Source organism: Pseudophryne corroboree, chromosome 12 (assembly GCF_028390025.1).
Source record: "Pseudophryne corroboree isolate aPseCor3 chromosome 12, aPseCor3.hap2, whole genome shotgun sequence".
Classification (NCBI taxonomy): Eukaryota; Metazoa; Chordata; class Amphibia; order Anura; family Myobatrachidae; genus Pseudophryne; species Pseudophryne corroboree.
Genome location: NC_086455.1, coordinates 46,269,573 through 46,287,695, shown reverse-complemented (window position 1 = coordinate 46,287,695; position 18,123 = coordinate 46,269,573). Strand labels below are relative to the sequence as shown.

At 44.5% G+C, this 18,123-nt stretch overlaps 1 protein-coding gene across 1 annotated transcript in view; it reads left to right on the top strand.

Annotated features, from left to right (window-relative positions):
• The first annotated feature begins 1,653 nt into the window (after positions 1-1,653).
• ASPG (asparaginase) overlaps positions 1,654-18,123 on the top strand; it is a 162,820-nt gene continuing 146,350 nt past the window's right edge. Inside the window, exon 1 of the mRNA XM_063947436.1 lies at positions 1,654-2,006. Within this exon, the coding sequence (XP_063803506.1) occupies positions 1,712-2,006 (295 nt within the window). The 5' untranslated portion in view covers positions 1,654-1,711. The remainder of the gene's footprint in view (positions 2,007-18,123) is intronic.

Sequence of the window (18,123 nt, the reverse complement as noted above, 5' to 3'; positions counted from 1 at the left end):
AGAAACCTGACATCACCTATACTGCTTGTGCACATGGGGGAGGGGGACCCTGCCATCCTGTGTGTGTCCCTTGTCCCTGTGCAAACCCCAGGTGTCTGCAGGGACATAACATGGGCAGTGTTCTCCCCACACTTTATTTCCTAGTCAGTCCATACCGTAAAATCCCCCTGCCATCTAGCACTGTAACGTGGTTAGTAAGTTGCGTTGTGCTATTTCTATATGAAACATCAGTGCAGCGTGACTTTCGGACACATCAGACTGGAGGGCAGAGCATTTAGCTCCCACAGTATAAAGTAAAGGGCATGCAGTTAACGGGAGTAACAGACACCAGCAAACACACTGAATAGTGAAGAGAATGGACAGTTTCTACATGTTTGATACTGATCTTTTTGTATAACCAGCAAGTGTGGCAGTATCTGTGGCAGTATATGTGTATTATGGGCATTACGAATGTGGGGCATATGTGTAAGGTGCATTACTGTGTGGCATTATGTGTATTATGGGCATTACTAATGTGGGGCATATGTGTAAGGTTCCTTTACTGTGTGGAATTATATGTATTATGGTCATTACTGTGTGGCATTGTGCAGAGTTGAACTGGCCCACAGGGTAACCCCCCGGTGGGCCCCACTACCTGCGCGTTGCAGGTACAGATGCAGAACTAGCGGCGGAGCTAGGGGGCACCAGACAAAATTTTGCCTAGGGCATCAAATTGGCTAGGGCCGGCTCTGTGTGTACCCCCACAGCGATAGCGTATCACTATCGCTGGTGCTAGACTGGCCTGAGCACATATCTCTCCCCAGATCTGCCAGTGAATACGGGCGTTAAGACTGTAGAGCAATTTAAACATGCTTGGGATAGGCATATGAATATCCTTACAAAGAATTAAGGTTGAAAAGGGTTGATATTGCCTAAAGGATAAAAAAGGGCAGACTAGATGGGCCAAGTGGTTCTTATCTGCCGTCAAATTCTATGTTTCTATGTTACTGTACTTGGCATACGATTGGCCCGGATGCGCAAAAAACATGCACACATGTTTTGTGCAAATGAGCAGAATGAAAATAGGTATTGTACTTACACACAAAAAAAAAAAAATGTCCATGTCCAATTCTAGGGGGAGATTTATCAAATCTTGGTGAGTGATATAAAGTACCAGCCAATCAGCTTATAACTCCTTTTGAAAGCACAGCCTGTAAAATGTCAGGAGCTGATTGGTTAGTACTTTATCTCTCTCTAAGGTTTGATACATCTCACCCTAAATAAGATAAGTAGTTAACTAAATTCTACATGAGCCTTTGATGCAAAGGGTGTTGTTGTTCTTCTTCTTCTTCTTCTTCTTCTTCTTCTTCTTCTTCTTCTTCTTCATCTTCTTCTTCTATTTTCTTGCCATGCCTCTAGCCTAGCTGCCCCCTCACCTATAACCCAGTGTAGCCCATACTGAGCAGCACCTTCTGTATGTATGCAGACTCACGGAATGCATGCCAGGTTAGCCCCACTCCCCTGTTTACCTTTGCAATATTCACTAATATAACACAGGAGGTGACCCCCTCCCCACAGAGTCAGGGCAGTGAGTGGCTTGCTGGTGTGGGCTGTGTCTGGCTGTGATGGGGGGTGTGACACACGTCACGGCAGAGGGTGTTTATTTTCACCCGTGGGGGGAGAGGGGGGTGTGACGTGTGGGCTCCTCTCACCTCTCATAGCTACAGGCAGCATGGCGGAGGCAGACAGTAGCAGCATCCCCAGGGGCACCTTCATATCGCGGCTCTCCAAAGCCCTGTCGCACACCCACCTGGACCTGCTGGAGCAAGAAGCCATGTCTGCCTGCTCCGTCCAGCCCACGGCGCTGACCCCACGCGTGTCCGCCCCGCAGAGCACCCGCAAGAGGAAGCTGTCCAAGAGCCAGAGCCTGTCCGGCTCCCTGGAGAGTCTGAGCGGCATTGCCAGCGAGGCCCGGGTCCTGGTCATCAACACCGGGGGCACCATCGGGATGATGTACCAGAATGAAGGTGACTGGTCGCCGGGTGCTTGAGGAGGGGAGTGGGGGTCTGTCCTCTGCCCCTGCACAATGTGATACTTAAGACGGTGGGGGTCTGTCCTGTGCCCCTGCACAATGTGATACCTGGGACTTTGGGGGTCTGTCCTGTGCTCCTGCACAATGTGATACCTGGGACTTTGGGGGTCTGTCCTGTGCCCCTGCACACTGTGATACCTGGGACGGTGGGGGGTCTGTCCTGTGCCCCTGCACACTGTGATACCTGGGATGGTGGGGGTCTGTCCTGTGCCCCTGCGCACTGTGATACCTGGGACGGTGGGTTCTGTCCTGTACCCCTGCGCACTGTGATACCTGGGATGGTGGGGGTCTGTCCTGTGCCCCTGCGCACTGTGATACCTGGGACGGTGGGGGTCTGTCCTGTGCCCCTGCGCACTGTGATACCTGGGACGGTGGGGGTCTGTCCTGTGCCCCTGCGCAATGTGATACCTGGGACGGTGGGGGTCTGTCCTGTGCCCCTGCGCAATGTGATACCTGGGACGGTGGGGGTCTGTCCTGTGCCCCTGCGCAATGTGATACCTGGGACGGTGGGGGTCTGTCCTGTGCCCCTGCGCAATGTGATACCTGGGACGGTGGGGGTCTGTCCTGTGCCCCTGCGCACTGTGATACCTGGGACGGTGGGGGTCTGTCCTGTGCCCCTGCGCACTGTGATACCTGGCACGGTGGGGGTCTGTCCTGTGCCCCTGCGCACTGTGATACCTGGGACGGTGGGGGTCTGTCCTGTGCCCCTGCGCACTGTGATACCTGGGATGGTGGGGGTCTGTCCTGTGCCCCTACGCACTGTGATACCTGGGACGGTGGGGGTCTGTCCTGTGCCCCTGCGCACTGTGATACCTGGGACGGTGGGGGTCTGTCCTGTGCCCCTGCGCACTGTGATACTAGGGATGGTCCTGTGCCCCTGACCCCAGCATACAGTCCTTTGATCATTTAGGGGTGGACGGGGGTGTGTTCTGTCCTGTGCCCCCGATCCGTGCACAATCTGATACATGCTGGTGGGACTGTCATTTCATTTATTTGCTAAACATAATTTTAATCCTTTACCACACACACAATTGATCCTAAGGATGACATAAACACAATTTACTTAATTTAATATTTCTTTCTAAATCTCTCAGTAAGAAACTTTTGGCCTAGGGGTGCCGTGAAACAAATTCTGATACTCTAGGGCGCCGTGATTCAAAAAAAGTTTGGAAACAACTGGCCTATAGGAAATATTAAACCCTCTGCTCTAGTCACTGAGTGCACCACTTGTTCTGTGTGATGCAACCGTCTGCAACTTCTGTGTCCTGCAATACTTATTCTGTATTAATAACTGTTCATAAGCATGTCATTTTTAATATCTATATCCCAGAGATATTTCTGAAACTTGATTTAATAAACGGAAAAACCTAGAAAGAATTAAACAATTAACTTTTTTAAATATTGCCACTTCCCGTTCCTTTTTTTTTTTTTTTTTTTTTTGAATCTATTTGTATAATTTTTATTTTTTACTTCAGTAAAAGGTCCCTATTGCAGAGGCTTCCAAACGCGGTCCTCAAGGCACCCTAACGGTCCAGGTTTTAAGTATATACATCGCTCAGCACATATGGTTATATCCAAATGACTGAGGTACTAAGTCACCTGTGGCCAAGCATGGATACAGGGGTGTATCTAGGGTCCGAGCGCCCCTGGCAAAGTAAGGGGCTGGCGCCCCCCACACACATTTGGAATAAGGTGTGAGTATTGGAAATGGGGCATGGTCTTGTGGGGGAAGGGCGTAAACACAATAGTACTTCCAATTCAAATTATGCGACACAGTAATGTCCCTTATTCGCATTACACCGCACAGTAGTGTCTCGTATTCATGTTACACCATCCCTCCCCCCTATCCCACCTTTCCCACAGCCTGACCTTAACCTGCCCCCCCAAAAGCCTCTTCAGTGGTACCTAACCCTAACCCACACTTCCTAATCTCCCTCCCTGCAGCCTAACCCTAACCCTCTCACCCTCGCAGCCTAACCCTAACCCTCCCATGCGGCTTGCCAGTGGAGACTTTGGCACCAACTTGATCCGGATTTTGGCATTCTGCATCGCTATCTATGTTGGGATGCCAGCATCAGCATTCTGAGCAGTTTCGGGATGCTGGCGTCAGCTTTCCGACCGCCGGAATGCCAAACGCCGGCATCTTGACTGCATCCTGAATGAAATGCTAATGAGCTGCAGTGAGATGAGCCTCAAATGGACCAAGCCATTAACCAAACACCAGTAGTTGGATGGTAGAAGTGCTTCCTGTTAGAAAAAACATCAGGGTGCCATCACTTCCAAGATAAAATGATCAATTATACAATTAACTGATATATGTTTCCTTGAACATGGCCTTGAAATAGGTAAGATATGTATTTTCTTTATTACATTCAACAAGTTAGTTTTCGCTTACTCACTACTTACATCTAACATGCATGAAAATCGTGTCGTTTTCCAGGTACTACAGTCCCTTCTCCCAAACACTGACACTTATTTATTATCTTCAACAACAAATAGATCTATAGCACTGTGCTATATAACAATTGCTGTGTACCTGGTGATAGTCTTTTACTGCCGGCGCGGTGCCGGTGTCCGTCAGCACCGCATACCACGCTGCACTAGTGATAAGACTAGTGTCCGGAAGCACCGCACTTGTAATCAGACTCACAATAAACTACAGTTCCCAGCAGCCCTTGCCGCCGGGAGCTCCCAGCAACAAGGGCTGCTGGGAGCTGTAGTTTATTTTGAGTCTGATTATAAGTGCGGTGCTGCCGGACACTGGTGCCACTCCAGCAGTAACAGACTCTCACCAGGTACAGTCTGACAGTACTGCTTTTCTACCCTTTGGCTGCGTGGGTGGCACAGCCTGGCGGCGCCCCCTTCTTGCCTGGCGCCCCTGGCGAGTGCCATCCTGGCCAATGGGTAGATACACCCCTGCATGGATATACTTAAAACCTGGACCATTATGGTACCTTGATAACTGTGTTAGGCAGCCGCTGCCCCGTTGTGCATTGGCGGTAATTCAGACATCATCACTAGCAAGCGATTTTGCATTGCTTTGCTCCGATAGTCGCCGCCTACTGGGGGAGTGTATTTTTGCTGTGCAAGTGTGCGATCGCATGTGTAGCAGAGCTGTACAAACTGATCTTGTGCAGTCTCTGTGCAGCCCAGGACTTACTCAGCCGCTGCGATCACATCAGCCTGCCCGGGACCAGAATTGACGTCAGGAACCTTCCCTGCTAACACATGACACGCCTGCGTTTTTCCAGACACTCCCTGAAAACGGTCAGTTGCCACTCACAAACGCCTTCTTCCTGTCAATCTCCTTGCGAACGGATCCGTCGCACAAACCCATCCCTGAGCGGCCATCCGCTTTGTACCCGTGCAACGCGCCTGCGCATTGCGGTGCGTGCGCAGTTTGTGCCTGATCGCCCGCTGTGCAAAAATGCACAGCAGCGATCAGGTATGAATTACCCCCATTGTGTATGTATCTCCTTTTAAGACAGGGACATGTACTAAGCAGTGATAAAAGTTGAGAATTTAGCCAGTGGAGAAGTTGCCCATGCCAACCAATCAGCTGCTCTGTATACTTTTATATTATGCAAATTTATAAAAGTTACGTCAATGCTGATTGGTTGCCATGGGCAACTTCTCCACTGGATCACTTCTCCACTTTTATCACTACTTAGTACATTTGACGGGAAAAGGCGTTCTCACATACACTAGGGTATTCAATTATCCGCAAATTCGCAGCAATTTTTCACCCGAAAATGTTTCGCGTAAATTGCCGCGAAAACGCTCCGTTTTTCGACCTGTTTAATTCCAAACGGGTTTCACCTGAAAATTCTTGCAGTGGAAAGTGCAGGTGAAAATGGGGAAATCAGCCTGTACCCCCAAAAATGCTAAACTAACATAGGAAAACAGAAGAGAAGTGTATTAGAGATCACATTAGAGAGTTTTTGGGGACTTAAATTGTGTGAAATGGCTGTTATATGCATTTTTTTTTTTAAATGCAAAAAAAATGATAGAAAGCAAGTTTTTTTTGAGCAAAATAAATGCTCTCATTAAATTTGGGGTACATGAAAATGGGTATAAGTATATATTTGGGTCATTTTAGGGTACTTAAAAAAAAAAAAAAAAAGTGGAAACAGACCGATTACTCCCATCTGCAAGCCTAAAAACACCTGTCCCACTCATAAAGCACCCCAATATACCTGTCCCATACCTTGAACCCCAATTTCCATCACTTTGTACTTTTTCACCCCAAAAATGACATGTCATTATTGGCCAATTAAAAATAATTAAAAACCTCAACGTCCCTAATTAGTCATTAAGGGGGGTGTCCCAGGAGTTCTGTACCATATCCAAACATTTTTACCTTAAAATAGTGACTTTTCCCAACTTTTCACCTGCTTCAGAGTAGGTGAAGTGAAATTAGTGAAAAAATGATCACCGATAAATTTTCCAGGAAAATTGAATAGGCTGTAATTGCGTTTTGCGGGAAAAGTCCGGTTTTTCGAGCGAAAACTGGACTTTTCACGCGAAAAGTCCGTTATCGCTGCTAATTGAATATACCCCACAGTATATGGTCTTATAGTCCCATGCAAGCTGATGATGCACAGGTTACTGTTGCCTATGAGACTTTATCACACCTCTTGTAGTTAATAACTATGGGGGTAATTCTGAGTTGATCACAGCAGCAAGTTTGTTAGCAATTGGGCAAAACCATGTGCACTGCAGATATAACATGTGCAGAGAGAGTTAGATTTGGGTGTGGTGAGTTCAATCTGCAATCTAAATTGCAGTGTAAAAATAAAGCAGCCAGTATTTACCCTGCACAGAAGCAAAATAACACACCCAAATCTAATTCTCTTTGCAAATGTTATATCTGCCCCCCCCTGCAGTGCACATGGTTTTGCCCAACTGCTAAAAAATTTCCTGCTGCGATCAACTTGGAATTACCCCCTATATTAATAGCTACATTCCTTGGTAGACCTGCTTTAGAGTTGTAATAACGTCAAGCTTATCAATATACAGAACCCTGTGTGCTGATGGAAAGTGTTTTGTTTATTTTTCTATGCATTTCCGCGCTTAGTATGCGCATTTGTGGGATGATGATTGGTAAACGCGTCCGGTGTGATTGTCTGGCTGTGTTTTCAGCCCTATCCTTGATAGTATATAGTGTCTGCTATTCACACCAGTTAATTGATATTTGCAGTAGGAAAGATTTGCTTTTGATTTTTGAAAGGGAAGACAAAGGGTGTTTTGTATTTATTTGAACTTCATTTCTCTTTCAATTGGTATCGCTGTTCAATTGTATTTTACATGGTAAATGCAACTTCGTATTAATAACACTGTCCAAATACAGACCTCTGTATATTACTTTAATAGGTACCGCAACTATTCCCAAGCCACAAATGCTTCAGACCTGGGGACATCGTGACATAAGCCTAACTCCGTATACTACAAAAATGCTTATTTTTGTTTATTTCTGTTTAAGGTGTGTGTGTGTGTGTGTGTGTGTGTGTGTGTGTGTGTGTGTGTGTGTGTGTGTGTGTGTGTGTGTGTGTGTGTGTGTGTGTGTGTGTGTTTTTTTTTTTTTTTTTTTAATTTTATTATTATTATTTAAAAATAATAATAATATATATGCAAAATATCTCTTTACATATATCCCCATAGTCTCATCACTAGTTGCACAGTCCTGCACTTCAGTAACTGTTTTTATCACCCAGCCCATATTCTGTGTAAGCAGTAAGCATTGTTTATGTAAGAAAACCGACCTCAGCGCCTTTGTTTCTTTTAGCTCTGTCATTAGTCTTGTGAATGCAAATTATTTGCCTCCAGGGAGCAGATTTCCTTCAGCAGTTGTCATTGGTGTCCCTACGGTTTAAAATAGACCCTTTTCAGTAAGATAAGTATAACCTTAATCTGGGGAACACCACCCATTTACCTAACTGGTCATTCTGCTTTTCCTTACTTGTGCTGCAGCAATTTACAATGTCTAGTCTGATCCTCAAGGGCTTTTACAGGAGTTGTCACTATTTAATATTCTGCAGCAATGTTATTAGTGACCTACCTGTTGCATACAAATGCAGACTAAGGTCCTTTACCCACTGGCCTCAAATGGTAATAAAAGCAAAGTATTAAGGGCCCCATACACTAGAATGTTAATGCCTGATTTCAGCCCAATTCGGGCATTTGGGACGATATATTGGGTGAAATCAGGCATTTTAGCTGTGTATCCGATCCGCGGCCCCGTGAGCATCGGCTCCCCTAGATCGTTAGTGCTACACTCGTGATATGTCGGTTCCCGCAGGCATGGCTGGGATCACATGCAAAATGTACCGAATCGTATGGAACTGCTCCCGGGAGAGTTCAAGGGAAATCGCCCCGACTTCAGCCTCTAGACATATTGTTCTAGTGTATGGGGTCCATAGGTAATCTGATTATGTCTGAGGTCCACCTTATTAAAGTAGGCAATTTATTTAAGCATCTATTAGGAGGTTTTTTTTTTTTTTTGGCCTTGAAGCCTACGGTGCCAGGGGGGTTTGGCACCTGAAATGCTGTATGAGTGACATAATATAATTTATTGTGGCTGTCCCCAGAGCTTGCAATCTGTTCCCGCCCTTAAACATGTAACTTTATGTAGTTTACTGATTTATAAATACAATTTCTATGTTTGCATTAGTTACACGTAATAGTTTTTATATATTGGATGCCAGCTGTAACTTTGCAGTTAGTTACATGATGAAAGAACTTTTTAATTTCTAATACAACATGAAAATGTGACCACCTGCAGGTATATCTCAGCATTTTCACCCCCAGGGCATGAACCAAGTTATTTGACTTTTATGTATGCTTGAAATTATATGAGTGAAGTGAATATGGTTGATTTATTTTCTTATGTTGTTCCAAGACTAAAGTCTTCCAGATTAGAAGAGATCTTTCATAAGCAACTTGATTCACTTGTATACAGATAAAAATACTGTGTGTGTGTGGGGCCGGATCTAGACTTTGTGGCGCCCAGGGCGAAAAAAGAGGGGTGTGGCTTCATGGAGAAGGGGCGTGGTCTGTTGTGCCCCCAGTAGTATTGGCCCCAGTAGTGTGCCTCCTGTAGAGTTGTGCCCCCTAGTTGCGCCGCTTACAATAAAAATAAATACATTAATACTCACAAATCCCCACTCCTGCTTCCCGACAGCTGCTGCCCTCCGTCTTCGGCCTCCGCCGCCGCTCCCCGGATCTATGGGAGAGACGTCATGACATGTCTCCCATAGCACCGCATAGACACTAGAGGTCAATTATGACCTCTAGCATCTATGTGCCGCTCCCACATTGCAGATGACTTCATCACGCACAGCACCGGGCATCTACACAGCACTGGACGGCACCAGTAGCGGATCTTGCCACGGTGCCCTCCGGAAGGCAGTGCCCCGGGCAAAAATGCCTGTAGCAAGATCCGCTAGTGTGTGTGTGTGTGTGTGTGTGTGTGTGTGTGTGTATGTGTATATCGTCAAAGTATGCCTCACGCCCTTCATTGTTTCGTTACCGTAAATATAACTTGTATGAAAAGAATCCACCTTTATCTAATAGGCCAGTGGTTTCCAAACTTTTTTGAATCACGGCGCCCTAGAATATCAGAATTTTTTTCACGGCACCCCTAGGCCAAAAAATTTTTATTGAGAAATTTAGAAAGAAATATTACATTAAGTAGATGGCGTTTATATGTCATCCTTAGGGTCAGTTGTGTAGTGAGGGACAAGATTTGCTTCTGTTTGCCCACATATTTTATGACTGGCAGCCACCAGCACTGGTTTTGCCTATTATATTGACCATGAATAATTTGAATTGGTCCTGGACCACCAACCCAGGGCACCCCTGCAAGTGTCCTGAGGAACCCCAGGGAGTCACGGCACACAGTTTGGGAACCTCTGTAATAGGCTATAGTTGAGCTGCTATACTGGTCTAATTTGCTACTTTAATCTTTTTGGACCAGTGTTTTATTATCTGTAAAGTTCCAGAGAGGGTATGCAATCGATTTGCCGACTGTTGGGATCCCGGCGGCTAGAATACCGACGCCGGAATCCTGGGGCGCAGGGACTATTCTCACTCGTGGGTGACCATGACACCCATAGAGTGAGAACAGTACTTTTGGCGAGCCACCAAGCCTGCAAGGGGTCTCACCGCTCGCCCAGCTGCCTGCGTTCTAGCGGCCAGGATGCCGCTATCAGGATCTTGACAGCCGGCATCGTGGCCGCCGGTAAATAGTATGTATTCCCCAGTTGTTATGTTTATAAAGATGGAACCCTATTTCTCTGAATTTATTAAAATGTAATTGTCACACTGTTTTTGCAGCCTGGCTGCTATGGTTCCGGTATGAATGGTCGACCATGTTATGGTCGACAGTCATTAGGTCGACCACTATTGGTCGACATTGACATGGTCATCATGGACACATGGTCGACACATGAAAAGGTCGACATGAGTTTTTTTGGCTTCGCTCGCCGTGCTTCGGGCATGGTGCCTTCGCTCCGCTACCGCTTCGCTCGGCACAGATTAACGTTCCAATCGTAGTCTACGTGGATCGTTAAGTATGGAAAAGTTCCCCAAAAGAAAAAAGTGAAAAAACTAATTTCGACCTTTTCATGTGTCGACATTTCATGCGTCGACCATTTTCATATGTCGACCATGTCAATGTCGACCTAATGACTGTCGACCATAACATGGTCGACCATCTGAACGGATACCGCTGCTATTTCCAGCTATTGACACACATTATTGTTTAGAAAAGTGAAGCCCTCCTTCCTAAATGGCTTTAGGCTGGTTTCCTTGTGACACTGACATCATGTGATCATTCAGAGCCAATGTGTTGCATGCTGGCGGCTTGATAATACCACAGGTTGTTTCTCTGGAGCGTTGTAAGTCTGCCCCTACCAGTACACATGGTCAGTCATACGGCTGACGTCATGCAGAAATGGAAAAGAACAGAGAACAAAAAAAACTATATGGCTGCCACAATCAATACACTCCATCCATGTAAACATACTTTATGTTCAGTTCTGTATTTGTGTGTACCGTCGTTAATGAAAGCTGCCATCTATTTTGCTTGACTAACAAACATTGAGTGTCTATAAAACTCCTAAATAAAGTAATAATGTGATAAAATAAATGTGTTTTCGTAACCATTGGCAGAGAGCCAGTAAATGAGTAAACTGAAAGAAGAGGGAAAACTCTTCTCTCCTGTATATGGGACCACTGCACAATTCTGTACATGGCACATCAACCAATAGGATTTTATGTTGTGAGGAAATGTAAATGGGACGGAACCAGGACTACTGTAGTTTTGGGAAGCTTTTAATCTGAGAAATTGGATAAGATTCTAAATATCTCTACAATGTTTCTCTTACATAGCTGCCCGCTATCATTTTCCTCACACAACATGCCACTTGGTGTCCACAAGTATTTCCCTCCCATAGAACTATGTCTACCAGCCTTTCTGTTTTTGGTTGTGTACGAAGTGCTCAAGCCTCTCTGTAGGCCGAGCTTGTATCAGGGTTCTCCAATCTCCTGTCGTCCCTGACTTCTGTACAGAACAACCCCATATAGTTGTGTATCAACTGCAAAATATCTTCTGTTTTAAGGGGGTCATTCCGAGTTGCTCGCTCGCTAGCTACTTTTTGCAGCTGTGCGAACGCATAGTCGCCGCCCACTGGGGAGTGTATATTTGCTGTGCAAGGGTGCGATCGCATGTGCAGCTGAGCGGTACAAAAATAGTTTGTGCAGTTTCTGAGTAGCTCAGAACTTACTCAGCCCTTGCGATCACTTCAGCCTGTCCGGTCCCGGAATTGACGTCAGACACCCGCCCTGCAAACGCTTGGACACGCCTGCGTTTTTCCAACCACTCCCAGAAAACGGTCAGTTGACACCCACAAACGCCCTCTTCCTGTCAATCTCCTTGCGCTCAGCTGTGCGAATGGATTCTTCGTTAAATCCATTGCCCAGCAACGATCCGCATGCGCAGTAGTGACCTGATTGCTGCGCTGCGAAAAACGTCAGCGTGCGATCAGGTCGGATTGACCCCCTAAATCCCTATAACTCATGTTACCCACTGGTGTTAAATGGTATGCTTGTCATGTGTGGTTTTGTTATCCTCTGTAAAATCACTACAACCGTTATGTGGATGTCACCTGTTGGTTCCAATGTCCCACATTCTTATTTCTATTCAATGGTCAGAAGCCTTTTACACTAATACTTGTGATATTTTGTCTGCAGATAGTAACTGTTATTCCACACTGCCCTTTATTGCAAATGTTGCACTTGCATGTGACGTTAATGAGCCCTAATATGTATAGTCGGTGACTCCCACACAGAATTCAGTTATGAGTGATGTGCGCAGAGTTCCGTTAAGGTGACACTCCAGGGCCAGTACCTTAGCTCATTATTTCCTCACAGCACAGGCAATGAATGAAGACTGCTATTGTCTTACACGTTAATTTGTGCAGCCAGACGTCACTCAATTTAATCCCTCCCACGCCTATCTGTCAGCATCTGGATAGGTTGGTGGCTTCATTATTCTATGTTCAATGAACAAATGTGTATGTTAGTAGTGTTGTCACAATGTGATCCTTTTAGTCTATTTTTCAACATTTTTGAACTAAAACTCCCAGCATGTTCTGCATACCCTCGAACTGCACCTTTTTGCCAGGTACAGTACTTTTTTTTTTTTTATAGTCTGTACCGATTTTTTGCTCTCCAAACTTCCATTAAAAGTATAGGAAAAGGGGTGTGGCCACACCCCTTTACCTGTGGCCATGCCCCCTTTCTGAATGTGTACCGATTTTTATGTGTAAAATGGCCCTCATTCCGAGTTGATCGCTCACTAGCTACTTTTAGCAGCCGTGCAAACGCATAGTCGCCGCCCACGGGGGAGTGTATTTTCGCTTTGCAAGAGTGCGAACGTCTGTGCAGCCGAGTGGTACAAAAACAATTTGTGCAAAACAAGACCAGCCCTGTAGCTACTTATTCTGTGCGATGATTGCTGCGACGAAGGTCCCGGAATTGACGTCAGATACCCGCCCTGCAAACGCCCGGACACGCCTGCGTTTTTCCAAACACTCCCAGAAAACGGTCAGTTGACACCCATAAACTCCCACTTCCTGTCAATCTCCTTGCGATCGGCATAGTCGCTAGAAGCGGTGCAAAACAACAATGCTCTTTGTACCCGTAGGCCGCGCCTGCGCATTGTGGCCCATACGCATGTATAGTCTTGCCGTTTTTTTTACATGATCGCTACGCAGCAGACAACGGCAGCTAGCGATCAACTCAGAATGAGGGCCAGTGTTGGAGGGTATGGTTCTGTTGGTCTAAAGAGCCATATCACCTTTTGCTTCACAGTGACTAAATTCACATTGCATTCTAATTCTGCCTTGTGATCCATTGGATAAGATAAGTCCTTCCGCTTGGTGCCACAATTAAACCATGTACACTCCTATATCGGACTTGTCCCAGCCAGGGATGTGAATGAGACACTTATTAGTCATGAAACACTGTAAGCTGATGCAATGCTGGAAGTGCAGACTTCCTGTCCTGTGGTTCATGCGTTACGTTGTGTTGTACATAAATACAACTTCTGTCTGTCTGTGTTTTGGCATCTAAGATTTTCATTTCGTATTACTACCTTTGTTTCCCTGTGCAGCAATGTACATATCCTGTTTTATAGATATCACTCATTCCTATTAGGAGTGTAGTTTTACTGCTTTCTCCATATTATTGCACCTGTTACCAGGAGGTGGATGAGTGCCTGTACTCACAGATACTTGTGCTAATAAACTGTGATGTATAACTGATCATAAATTGCATCTGCGCCTCCAACGAGTACACCTGTCAAGAGAGATATTGTACATTCTTGGACTTTTATCCCCACTATTTTCAGTGGTAATGTCAGTGATATCTTTCCTAAACCAAAGGTCAGAGGTTCTCAAACGTGGTCCTCAAGGCACCCCCAACGTTTCAGGTTTTAAGTTTATCCGTGCTTGGCCACAGGTGACTTAATTAGCACTCTGAGGTAAGAGAGAGAATACGCTATTTGCTGGGGCACTCTTTGTCTGTATTTAATACTTAAGTTTTAATAACTTTTAATTTTTAAAGAAATTAAAGTATTAAATATAGACAGAGTGCCCCAGCAAATAGTTTTCTTTCTCTTACCTCAGATTGTTGATATTATAACTCTTGGGTGCACCACTGGTACAGTGACATTATGCAGGGTGATTCAAAAGTCGCCGTACACCCCTTTGTTTTAAAAACTGTGCAGGAAATGGGAAAACTGAATACTCCAGTAAGTTATGGGTGAGGTGGGCTATCTTTTCGGGTATGTTCCGAACATGGGCGCCATCTTGAAATCGTCCATCTTGAATGTTAGTCAGTTTTTTTCAAATGGAAATGGGGTCGTGTAACATGTCAAACAACATCAGAATTTCCATAAACGTTCATTGCTGTACTCTTATCATCTAACATTGACACGTATGGACTCTTTTGAATAACGGTTTGTTAACATTTTTTCTACCCGAACATTTGGGAAAATCAGTGCTCCTCCTACACAAAACCTTTCTCTCGACTTAATTAGCTCCTCAGATAGTTAAATCAAATTATCTGTGCGGAGCCATGGATATACCTCAAACCTGGACCGTTGGGGTGGCTTGAGGACCCCGTTTGAGAACTTCTGCCATAGGTCTCCCTTTCCAAAATATGTCCAAAGTGAATAAGGATGGATTTGTCCCTTAATATTTCTGCAATGTTTCTGTATTCACAACTAGAATAAAGCCTGGTACACGCTTTGCAGATCAGATAAATGCTCTGATCCCCGCACACAATGAGCTATTTTTGGCTTATTGCGTAGTTTCTTCAGTAGGGTCGGGAGGTCGGACAGCTCATAAGATGCCACCTCCCCATCCGACTGTTACAGAAGCGTTTGAAGCCATTTATCTCTTTTTGCTACTGATTACACACCTATGCAGATATCCGGTGATCATCCTGGTATAGGTGAGAGCCCAGTTTTATACTGCAAGTGTCTACTTCTCTTTCATAAACCAAATCTGGTTTAATCTTTCTAGTCTTTAAGTAGTTGTTTAATTAATGAAGTACTAGTGCCTTAAACGCATGCAATTATTTTTAGCGGACTCTGCCAATTTTTCTACATCAACAGAGAAACATATTAATTGGATTTTATTTCCCACCAAATTATTGGCAACTTTTTGAATTTAGTATATCGGCATGATTCCTATTTAGATGGAACTTTGTAGTGTTTCACAGCAGCTCTGCTTTATATATAGTATCAAAGCCAACAATTCTTATAACCAGCTTCCAGTAATACAGGGTATGTGGTAGCACTCTCATACCTCTTTTTTCCACCATTGTCCCAGGTCCCACGTCCGGGATTTGGAACATGGTTCCAATCCGGATCAGACCCGGGTCAGAATACTTTAACACTGTTGCTCCGACCTGGGTTAATTCCGGGTGAGTGCTTTTTACTTTGCGCATGCATGTAGTCTTTCTCTTTGGTATTGGGTAAAAATCGGAACCGTCCAGACTCCCTGTGGCTTTCATTGAGAATATTCCTGAGTCGCTGTGCTGCATAAAAATAATACCTTCTTTTATCTTGGCATCACTTATCCTTGGAAATTAAGCTCTCAAGTATGTGAATACAGTTTGTGTTTTATCCATTGCTCTAACACCGTTTTTCATAAGTCCAAGTTTGAAGTGCACAGAACGAAGGGGGTTGCAGCAGGGCCGGATGAAGGGCCAAATAGGTCTGGGGCTGAATTGAGAAGGGGGTGTGTACACCCCCCTACAGACCACTGTCTCAAAAAATAGATAAAAATAGAAAAGTTGTAGAATTTTCTGAGAAAAGAAGAAATACAGTTTAAATACCTTTTTGATTCATGGACGTGTGACCAGCTAGGTGGCTTATTATCATCATACTGTCTTGATGATGGGCCTAGTGGAGGTCTGAAGCTGTACTGTAGCTCCATCTGTCTCGTTGTTAAAATGGCCAGAGGGTGCAGTGTGATGTTGACATGAGAACTTGGTCATAATGTCAACATTTTTCATGTAAATAATGATGAAATGTCAGCCTTTCTTCCCTGGTGGCTCAGCGGTGACTTACTTGCCCCCCAGCTGCGTTTTCTTGGTCCTGGCGTTCTTGTGAGTGCGACTTTCAGTGCAGAGTTCAGACACAGTGGCAGTTCCGGTGACTGTTCTCCCCCTAGTGCCTAACCATCCTGTCCTGCAGCTTAATCATAATATCGACACTGTGGCAATGCTGACATATTGCCGGTGGACATTTTAACAAAGTCGACATCGTAACGGTCAGCATTGTGGTGTCCCTAGTATGAATGTGGACATTGTTAATGTCTATCTAATGACTACATCATTGGGAAGGTACTCTATGAGGGTCAAGAAGAATTTGGGTAGGATGAGAGAGGGCACATCTGTAGTTATACTGTCGGCATGGAAGCTGTCAACCATCAACTGTGTGTCGGAAATGGTTAGAAACCATTTAGTACCTCCAATTAAATAGAGATTGTACGTCCATCAACTCTGGAACATCAATGGTTGCTAACTATTGGCTTTCAATGTCAATACCTAAAGTGAACAAAACCTTTTCTTTTCCTGGTGCAGTACTTGAGATATATTTTTGCCAATCCATCTGGAAACAGTGGTGTTTGCTTGTCATTTCTGTCCCCCTCGCACAAAAACAAAAGTATTTGGTGTAACCTAGCAGCAACACCAGCCAAAGTGCAATGGCCTTTATATCTCCGACACAGATATTGCATGTCTGATATTGACCCCTTCCTAAAAGCAAATTCATGTTATCATAAGTCTTTTGAAGGGTCTGTATTTCTGTTTATGAAGGACCTCTTTAAAGCTCGTGACTGAATTAACAACTTATTCAGCCAGCTTTATTTAATTTTTTTGGCCCTCAATATTTTTATTTGTCTGCAAGAACATAGTAGGGAAGGGAAAGGAATCATACATCAGTCTTCAGTGACAATTGAGGACCAAAGATATGAAGTGCAACTATAACATGCAAAGCAGTCATTGCTGTAAAAATAGCCTAAAGATGAATCACTGACTCCCTAGAAGCATTGCGGCACCTTCCCCATCTGTGACACATTCATGCCATTTAAACTATTTCACCAGCTGGGAGGATGACGAGAAATAATAAGGTATGCCCACAGTTTCCATTTAAAAAGCATAGTGAATTTTGCATAGAATTTTATGGAGAGAGTGGGGGAGATGGGGATTTTCCAGTTCTGCGCAGTGGCGGCTATTGTAGCAATCGTAATATGGCCTAAGAGATCTGATAGATGGAGAAGGACTAGGGAGTCTTGAAAGGGAACATTGAGGATTTTGCAGGCCAAGGAAAAGACCTCTCGCCAGAGTGGAGGTATCACTGGACAACTCTACAAAAAATAAATGTGAACGATATCCCCCTGTTATGAGCCACTCCGCCAACACTATTTTGACTAGGAGGGTCATATCTTCTGGAGCTTGGTCACAGTAAAATACAACATATGAAGTAACTTAAAATGCATCTCCAAGTGATTGTAACATTTAGAGGCACGAATATATATATATATATATATATATATATATATATATATATATAGTGTGTGTGTGTATTTTATGCCTTGAGGAAGGGGCTCTGCCCCGAAACGTCGCTCTTGTCAATACAATTTGCTGTTTGTATTAAGCCTCTGGAGTGCCCTATTGTCCGCCATTGGATTTGTGTGTGTATGTATGTATGTGTGTATATATATATATATATATATATATATATATATATATATATATATATATATATATATATATATAATTAGTGACTCCCATTGCTGGGGCATGAATGTCACTTGGAGAGCCACAGTGTGTGCTTTGGTTTTATCAACAGTCAGGTCCTCCAAAGAAAGTGAATACCTCTAATACCACCTCTGGAACTGCCTGATGACATTTTAGATAGAATGACCGGAAGGTCGCTAATCTTGAGTGTGCTAGAGAACCATTAATGCATAAGTAGG